The following is a 9,401-nucleotide window of genomic DNA, read 5'->3' as shown; positions in this document are numbered from 1 at the left end:
CACCCCGATGTATCCGTCTCGCACACCACACACCCCACACACGCATCACACGCACTTCCCACACACACCACGCATATTCCTCACCCCGATGTATCCGTCTCGCACACCACACACCCCACACACGCACCACACGCACATCCCACACACACCACGCATATTCCCCACCCCAATGTATCTGTCTCCCACACCACACACCCCACACACGCACCACACGCACATCCCACGCACACTACGCATATTCCTCACCCCGATGTAGCCGCACTGCAGGATTTGAGCAGAGGGCGGCACGGCAACGAAGGACCCAGCCCTCATGTTGCTGCTGTTGCGCGCCTGTAGCAAGAAGCCCCGGAACATGTCGCCCTCCACCTCCGCTGTCACCGTAACTGGCGCGCCGAAAAATTAACATTATTATTCATATTTCAATGTAACTACATGGAATTCTGTGATTATACAATAAAAAAGTATAAGTTTGTAAAACTAACTTGAAAACTCAACACACTTGCGTTATTTTAAAAGTTTAACATGTTACTGTCGTCACAGCTTGCCGTAAATTCCTCATAACCGTGACTTGAATACCAAATTTTGTTTTTATCTTTTGAGACGTTATTGTGAATTAACAATAAAATTGTAAAAACATGATTTAATTTTGCGGAATCGATTTAAATTTTTGTAAATATTGCGCAGCACAGTGACTGAAAGACTGAAAATAATGCCAATACAAGGACACAAAGAATGGCAGCAGCTGGTCAGAACAACTGATCTAAAATTTAAAAACTCTCATGTACATTTGGATTTTTATTATTGTTTTTACTCTGAATTCCACACAATTTTTTGAATCTATAATGACGGTGGTCTATGAATCGTTTTCATTAAAGATATGGTGAATTTACTTAGCGTTTTCTTCGCTTTTAAATTCCTAGAAAACGTAAAAATTTACCCACCATCAACGGAGCCGTCCGGGTTCTGCGTAGCGGACACCGAGTAGGGAGGTACGCTCCACTGAGGAGCGAACGTCAGGTGTATGGGATACATGGAGTTGCACGACGCAAACACCATGCCGTTACTGAAGCAATGTGCTGACGTCAGCATGCACAGCAACGACACCGTCACCAGATGCCGAGACCTCTGATCATCCACGGGCCTCTATCAAGATCAAATAAATAAATTTTGCACTTAATATTAAGCCCTTCTGATTAATTAAGTCCCTTTATTCTCTTTCACATCTTACGCAAGCGAATTTTCTTTTTTTTTATTGCTAGGTGTTTCTTTTAATGTTGCTTTTGTTATATTATCTGGATTTACGCCAGTAGATAGACATCCCCTCGTCGTCCGCGAGTTTTGAGCGGTAGCTGATTATAATAATATAATGATAATAAGAATAACTAATACTCTTCTGTTAATGAGATATAATTTGGATTTAATTCCAGAATGAACTCTATAATGAGGAAATACAGGGAAAATCATTACTCACCATGTATAGAGAGAAGTTTGAAGACTGTAGGAAGTACACCAGAAAGAAGAAAAACTCACCCTAGTTAAATTATTTCACTCAAAATTGTGTGGGTCCTATAAGTTTCGTAATTAATTAATGCTGTTTACGCTCATGGATCAATTCTGCCACACTCCGTCTACATTACCGTACCTGCAAGGAAAAAAAACATGTTCATGGTAATAAATAGTACGCCTAATGTGTTTACATGTACGCCTCAGAATAAATAGTTTACGGTTACTATTTGAAAATCATGGAATTTAAAATAGACAGGTTTACAAGTGACCATGCAAATGAATATAATTACATTAAAGAACTGTGGGAAATTTGTACTAAAGAAGCAAACTTTCATTTAAGATTTGTACTGAATACTGTGCCCTTTATTACAGTTATATTTTCTGCAACGGCATATGCTAAAATGGTTGAAGTAGATCAACGAAAATAAGATGATTTGCCTCGTGAAAATTTCAAGTCCTATTGTCCATCATCAGCAGTGGAAATGCGAAAGAAAAAATTACGTTTCTAAAATTTTTCGAAGGTGCGTTTTCCGCTGTAAAAGTCAACCTTTTTAGGAACAAACATTTATCCCGACAGTAGATAAAGAAATCGATATAAACAACGCATTACAATTTTTGATCATCGATTAAAAACTCCGACTGAACATTAACCCTCGGAAGCAAACGAAGGATACTTGGAAAGTGGAAATCAAAGCATCAAAGCTGAAAATTGGCCAATCGTCCACGCCGAGGAAGCAGCGGTCAACGGACCACAGACAACGATCATAAAAATCTTTATCAAGGTATGAGAGAGATACGAATCTGAAATAAAACGTCTGCCTAGTGTATTTTCTCCTCCCAATCTATTTATTTAATTCTCGCATGCGCAAGACTGATCGACGTAGAGGAGCGATACAATTAATCTATGGTGATTATTTATTCAATACTGAATTCTGAACAGGATGTAGTAAGTCAGAAACACGTGAGTTTAACACAGTCTTATACTGTCACATGCTTCGGAGTTCAGCAGCAGCAGCCACTTCTCCGCAGCGCACCGTTAGCCAAGAGCCACTGAAGGTAGAATGTGAGCACCCACGTCGTACCAAGGGAAACTCGTCGTGTACGGGAGCCGAGCCTCAGCGTTAGTCACGAATCCTCGTCACGTGATTGAAGTGAAAGCTTTTGTCCACAGCCATGCGCAGTAATACGCACTGTCCCTTATTCGTTCACCAGTCAATAAAAACTATTAACAATTAAGAGATAACTGTTGTGTCTGAATGTTTCATTGTGTTCAATTACTTACTTAAAATCATTATTTTGATTGTTTTAACATTTTTACTTAATGGACATCGTGCGGCCAGGTAGTTACGCATTTAGGGAGTTTTGTGCAGTGGTTCAGGTGAAGGGAAATATAACGTTGCGTTCATCATATAACACCGAGCATGGCTACAATTACCGTAGTGTAACCCGTTAATAATTGACGTAGACGACACGCGGGTGCGGTTATGTATGAAGGTTCGGTTGTGTAAGGCACGCTATACATAGTAATAATATCTTCTCTTCTACGTTGGTTTTCGTCATGTGATCAACTATCAGTACTTGCTTCGACTAATAAGTACAACATATTAAGGCAAAGCGTACCCTCAGTGGAGAATGGGTGAAGAATGTGAACTCCTGGGAGACTATTGATACTCTTGCCTGGAATAAACTTATGATATACTGTAATATTGTTGGAGATTCTATTGTCAAAATACAGTCTTTCGAACATTGTGCATTGTGGCACAGGCAGCAACGTAAAATATATAATTTAGAGAAATAACGAAAGAAGTAAGAAATGTCAGTGAAAGCTTAACATATACGGTAGTCGGAAAATTTCATTTGGTGCACTAAAAATGCTTCTAAATTTGAATGTGCTTACTCAAGTAACGGGACAGTAATCGAACCCTGAATAATTGACGTTGCAGCAGTCAAGCGCTGAGTAAATTGACGGAACAGCGAGCAGGCGTCAAATCAATTCGATGTGATCAAACGCTTATTCAATCGACGGATAGTGATCAAGCGCTTTTTCAATGGACGGAGAGTGATTAATTAAGCGCGCTTATTCAATCGACAGACAGTTATCAAGTGCTCATTCAATCGACGGACAGTGAGCAAGCGCTTATTCAATCGACTGACAGTGATCAGCCCCTATTTAATTTACGCAACAGTATTCACGCTGTCGTAGGTTCGATGAATATCGTATGAATGAAAGTTCTACAAATTATCTGATCATTTTAATCGGAGGTGTGTGCATGGGTAATGTCAAGCATAACATAATAATTTAAGATGTTCGAAATACTATTAACAAAGCATACCAAGCCAAGGGTGCAAATGTACGACAGGAATAATTTGCATCCACATGACGTTGGAGAGAATAGGATGCGAAATTGCGATTAATGTTGTAGAATGAGAGCAGTAACTACATGAATGTTGTAGAATGATCACAGTAGCTACATCATTTGCGAGCCTATGAAGGAAAGTACATAGAAAGAGGCTGATATTATTAAATACTAGAATTACTTAAATCGAAAATTAACGAATAATTTAGCCTTATGGAAAACGTTTAGCAAATTCGTTAGAATTTCGTTGAAAAACATTCAACGACCTTGCCAGTTCAAAAATTAACAGTATTACCCATACACCATTTCTACTTTTATTTACGTTATCTCGCCTGTTATCACTAAACTTCTCTCCACCGCTTTAATTATTCGTGCAATTTGATCATACACGTTGCTTTTTCATTTAACTTTTGAACTGGCTCTTAAGATGCTATTCGAAACTTTTTCATTAACAATGCGGTAAAATTATTTTGTGAGACATTCGTCATTCCTCACCGTCAATTTCTTTATAGCCTAGGGTTTATTTATAAGATATAATATTAGCTTCTACCTGTTATTGAATTCTCTTCTTTAACTTCATCCGAAGAATTAGTATTTAGTCTAAATCAGGGGTTCTGCCGCGGGTCTTAAGTCAGTTGTGATCACCATCAGTTATCAGATGTATCGAATTATATTTACCGCTTGTGACAGCATATATTTGTAACGCCTTGACGCAGTGTTTAAATTTCGGTGTAATTCATTATTTGAAACCAAAATTGTCGTGAATATTGCCGTTTCTGTACCGTTTGACAACTTACCCGCCTCAAAGTCTAAGTATTTCTATCGTTTGCCATAAATCTGTTTCTCTATTTTTTGGTTAGCATGAATGTCGTGTGAATTTCAATTTATATTTTTTTTTGCTCTATTAAATTCAATTATTTAATCTGTTGGGAAGTTGGACTTATTGCTTCATCTTAATCGAATCACTCGATTCAGTTTTTAAGCGTTATTCGTTCTGGAAGTGCGTTATTTTTCTACATTAGCTACAAAGATCACTAATTGAACTTTAGCATTAAGTCATTATTTAAATTTACAAAGTATTAAACCTTCAACTGTTCTTATTATAACTGTTCCAACCCTCAAACTGATTTTCACTATTTTCCTTCAATTTTTCTTTCTTCGTAAAGTGATTACCACACTGGGCATTTAAACCTCAGGTTCGCAGTGTTTTCCGTGTACAAGCGATATTTTGATAATTTATTACAACCGTAATAAGTTTACCCTTGCATATTGAAAGATTAATAATTTAAATTTATTTCTTCTGCAGTTTACATTTAATCCGATTTAGACACTGGCCGGCCCAACTTTATTTATACGTCACGCATTCGTCACGCGTTCTTTCAAAGCTCCACCTTCGACTTCTTGTTTATTGTATCCTGAAGATTAAATTTTGGGTTCGTCTTTTAACGACTAAACTTTATCTGCATTACAATGAAGCAAAACCACTCCAAAACAAACTCATAAAATTTCTGGAATAAATTAAAATAAAATCGCCCTCGTCTCTTTAATTTGACAGCTTGCATGTCGATTGTGTGAAAACCTCAAAGTTATACCATATTTTCCCTTTTTACTTCTTGAAGCTGATTATTCGCTGGTTACGTGCTTTGGAACGTTGATCATTTCTTATGTATTTTTAGGGCGGTAGAAGCTGAAAGTTTCAAATTTCAATGAATTTTACTTCGACATATTCGTACCTCTCATCACTATATCTTCACTTCATGTTACATCAGGTTCCTGTTATGGCGATAAGGTTGGGAAACGACCCTGATCTGCTTTAGAGCGGATCCATTTGACTCTGTCACTGCACTTCCACGGTCTTGATCGTACCGTGTTTGGGTCTGACATGAAATAACAGCCTTGAACTGCTATTAGAACTGAAACTTTATTTAAAGCGGATATAAGAAGCACACTATAGCTCTAACGGTCTGGTGCCCTTCGCTCTATTTACCCTATCAATAGTAAGTAGGACATAAACGACAGAATAATCTTGACTAGCGGGTAACAACAAAGAATTGTCTTAGATTAGAAACTAAGCATTCACAAACACGTTTAACAATGTACGCATTTTCACATAGACTTGTACAGAAGTGCCAGAATACAAGACAGTTATATACGTTGATCAATTTAATATAGTTCACTAGGCTACAGTGACCGCATAGCAGTGGCTGCAGGTCACAGTGACCGTATAGCAGTGGCTGCAGGAGGTCACAGTGACTGTATAGCAGTGGCTGCAGCAGGTCACAAAGACCGTATAGCAGTGGCTGCAGGAGGTCACAAAGACCGCATAGTAGTGGCTGCAGGAGGTCACAGTGACCATATAGCAGTGGCTGCAGGAGGTCACAGTGACTGTATAGCAGTGGCAGCAGGAGGTCACAGCAACCGTACGGCAGTGGCTGCAGGTCGCAGTGACTGTATAGCAGTGGCTGCAGGAGGTCACAGTGACTGTATAGCAGTGGCTGCAGGAGGTCACAAAGACCGCATAGCAGTGGCTGCAGGAGGTCACAAAGACCGCATAGCAGTGGCTGCAGGAGGTCACAGTGACTGTANATCTAAATATGACTTGGATTTTGAAATTCACTTGCCGGTACTTAGATTTTGAAATTATATTCCTGTCTTGATAGGGTAATAGTTTTATTTTCTGAATTTTATATTACTTATTGTCATTCTCGAAATCTGTTTACTAATATTAAGTTGTCGAAGGTAATGCGAGGTGATTTCTGGTATATTTTTATTCTTTTATTGTTAATTCAACGAGGGATTATTCTTGTTAATGAATGCAAGCACTAGGAAACAATAATATCTTCAGCTGTGAACAAATGCACTACGTGTCTTTCGTATGCCGAGCTGTGACCTGGTGAAGAGGTCCGCATCTCGCAACGAGCCGCTTTCATATTTAGTGAATTAGTCATATTTTTTTCCTTCAAAGGAAAACTTTATATTCGATGAGTTGCTTGTGCAATGAAATTTATTTTCAATTTTATTTTTTATTTCCTTCTCGTGTGTTTGCAGGAACTAGGCAACGCTGTGAAGTCGTTCAACGGCTCAAAGCGTCCTGTTTAATTAAGTAAACTGATATTTGTTCTGGTGCGCGCCCTTTAGGTAATAAATTGAACAAATGTTTTCAAATGAAACTAGTTACTTTGGTAAAAACAATAACTGTTTTAGTATCAAGATACTTGGAGCTTACATAACGAACTGCCAAAGCCACTCAGATGACGTAGGTTGGCGACATGATCTGCGTCCAGAAGGCCAGATAGTTCCGCACCACCGTCGCTCTGGAATGAAGACATTATTACACACTGACATAAGGTTAAATAACACGTACAACACCGTTTTTGGATACAAAAATAAATAAAACGCGTAGCGTTGTTTATAAATGAAGACATTTGTTACACACTAACATAAGGTTAAATAACACGTACAACACCGTTTTTGGATACAAAAATAAATAACACGCGTAGCGTTGCTTATAAATGAGGGCATTGTTGTACACTAACCTAAGGTGACGTTACTAGAGGATGCCATTCTAAAGTCAAACTAATATTCCATTCTGTGACTTCACTGTATCTCTTAAATGAAATTAATTCTACACTCCGACACTTGTTACAAAAATTCCCATTTAATTATGCTTATAATTGAATTTTGCTAATTTTTATCTGAGAAACTGTTCCAGAAAATAAGATACAGGGACATCAATTGATTGTTGTTATTGCTCTCGGATGCTCCGTTAAAAAAAAATTCTACTGAAATATTGAAACCTGATAAATGCCACGTGCTCTGATCACATTTAAGCTTACAATTTCGTACGGTGCATACGCGATCCGCTTATGACCAACAAAATCAAGTTTGAAACTATACACATGAGTGCAAAATAGCACTAGCAGCTTAATCCAAATTGTTTAATTGACATTAATTTCGAATAATTGTTTCGATACGCTCATCTTGGTTCATACTTGTGCAAATGAAGAATTAATGCAAATCGTACTCTCAACGAAAATGTTCCGATAAAATCCGTGTAAGGTAATATAATAGTTGGATGCAAGTGAGGTTAAGTCACGACCACCACCTCCAGAAAAACAACATTTTAACTATTATCGGCAATTTGATGAATCTCCCGGGACGTGACGAAAGTTGAAAACCCGGTTACAATAATGACGGAAAATGCAGTCGATGGCCCGCTCTAGGATATTATGTTTAGAAAGGCAATGTATGATTAATTGTAATAATTCTCCTATGTCCTCGACCGCTCAATTTGAGCAGGAACGATTAGTAGCAGAATGATTTACAGGACATTTTCTCTTAAGTCACAATCTGATACCAATGAAAAATCCATGCATTTATTCACGGATGATCTTGATAATGATGAGTTATAATTGAAACCTCTTGATATGATGCCTAGGTTGTCAGAGTGATAAAATGTGTATTTCCATTAAAGTAGATACAGCATATTAACGAACGCTATTTCAATACCATCAAAGTGGTATTGAAATGGCGCGTGATGATATTGATAGTTGAAACAATCAATAATTAAATCACGACAATGAAACTATGAAAGCGAACAGGCGAGCCATCACCCGTATGAATAATGAACTAATATCTTATAAAAAACGATCACAGCTCAAAACAAAAATGCCATTTACAAAAACAACCACCATGCATTCACCTGAAGGTGATGTCCCCGCGGTGTCCGTTAGGTTGCCACAGCGCGGTCACCTTCCTCTTTCCATCCGAGCTGTTGTGGGACACAGCNGCCACAGCGCGGTAACCTTCCTCTTGCCATCCGAGCTGTTGTGGGACACAGCCCCCTGGCAACATGTGTTTCAATAACGCAAATAACCAATGGCAAAGGTATAACTTATTTGGTATTTTTAACCGATCTCATTTCTGCTTTTAAACCGATTAGTTTTTGTGCCATGTAGCAAAATTTTAGAAGTATGTAATATGACTTGCATATATAATAGCGGTATCAGCGTTTATTAGGCCGTAGGCCTGTCGCCGATTCTTAACCTTGCGAACATTCACAGCTTGTTGCGGTCTCGAACGCGCAACTCATTATTCAGTTCTGCTGTGCTTAACCGCCCGGCCTCCTTGCCGGGCGGATACTCTGAAATATACTCTGAACTATAATCACTGGGCCACGAGGGCAACCAAATCGGAGGTAAAATTACCATGTCAGTAAATACGTGGAAATGTTACAATCGCAGAGTAAACTGCTTTCTAAAACTTGCCTGCACGCCTCATGAACCTCATGCAACCCGCACTCAAAGATAAAAGTGAGACATTGTCCAAATATCGGTGCACTTTTGGCCCTTGTGTGGGTCATCCAGGCCCAGTTTGTCCAGAAAAATGGCCTATCACAGTTACATGAAATGAAGTGCCATTAGCTCCGAGTATGAACGCCTTCAAGAACAGACTAGACGAAGCTATGCAGGAGCATATGTTCAGTCTTAAAATGCCTAGCAAATTACGGACCAGGCAATAAGTCCAGCAGCTATCTCA

General features: G+C 38.7%; 1 protein-coding gene across 1 annotated transcript; it reads right to left on the bottom strand.

Annotated features, from left to right (window-relative positions):
- Window positions 1-246: 246 nt before the first annotated feature.
- On the bottom strand, window positions 247-1,635 carry LOC108677451 (putative defense protein Hdd11; the record flags this gene model as incomplete). Its single annotated transcript, XM_018165671.1, is given in 3 exon segments — window positions 247-383; window positions 942-1,143; window positions 1,472-1,635. Coding segments are annotated over 3 exon segments (342 nt in total), but the record flags the coding sequence as incomplete, so codon positions are not given.
- Between the last annotated feature and the right edge of the window lie 7,766 nt (window positions 1,636-9,401).

This window comes from Hyalella azteca, unplaced genomic scaffold (assembly GCF_000764305.2).
Source record: "Hyalella azteca isolate HAZT.00-mixed unplaced genomic scaffold, Hazt_2.0.2 contig9518, whole genome shotgun sequence".
Classification (NCBI taxonomy): Eukaryota; Metazoa; Arthropoda; class Malacostraca; order Amphipoda; family Hyalellidae; genus Hyalella; species Hyalella azteca.
This window is presented reverse-complemented; position numbering and strand designations above follow the sequence as displayed.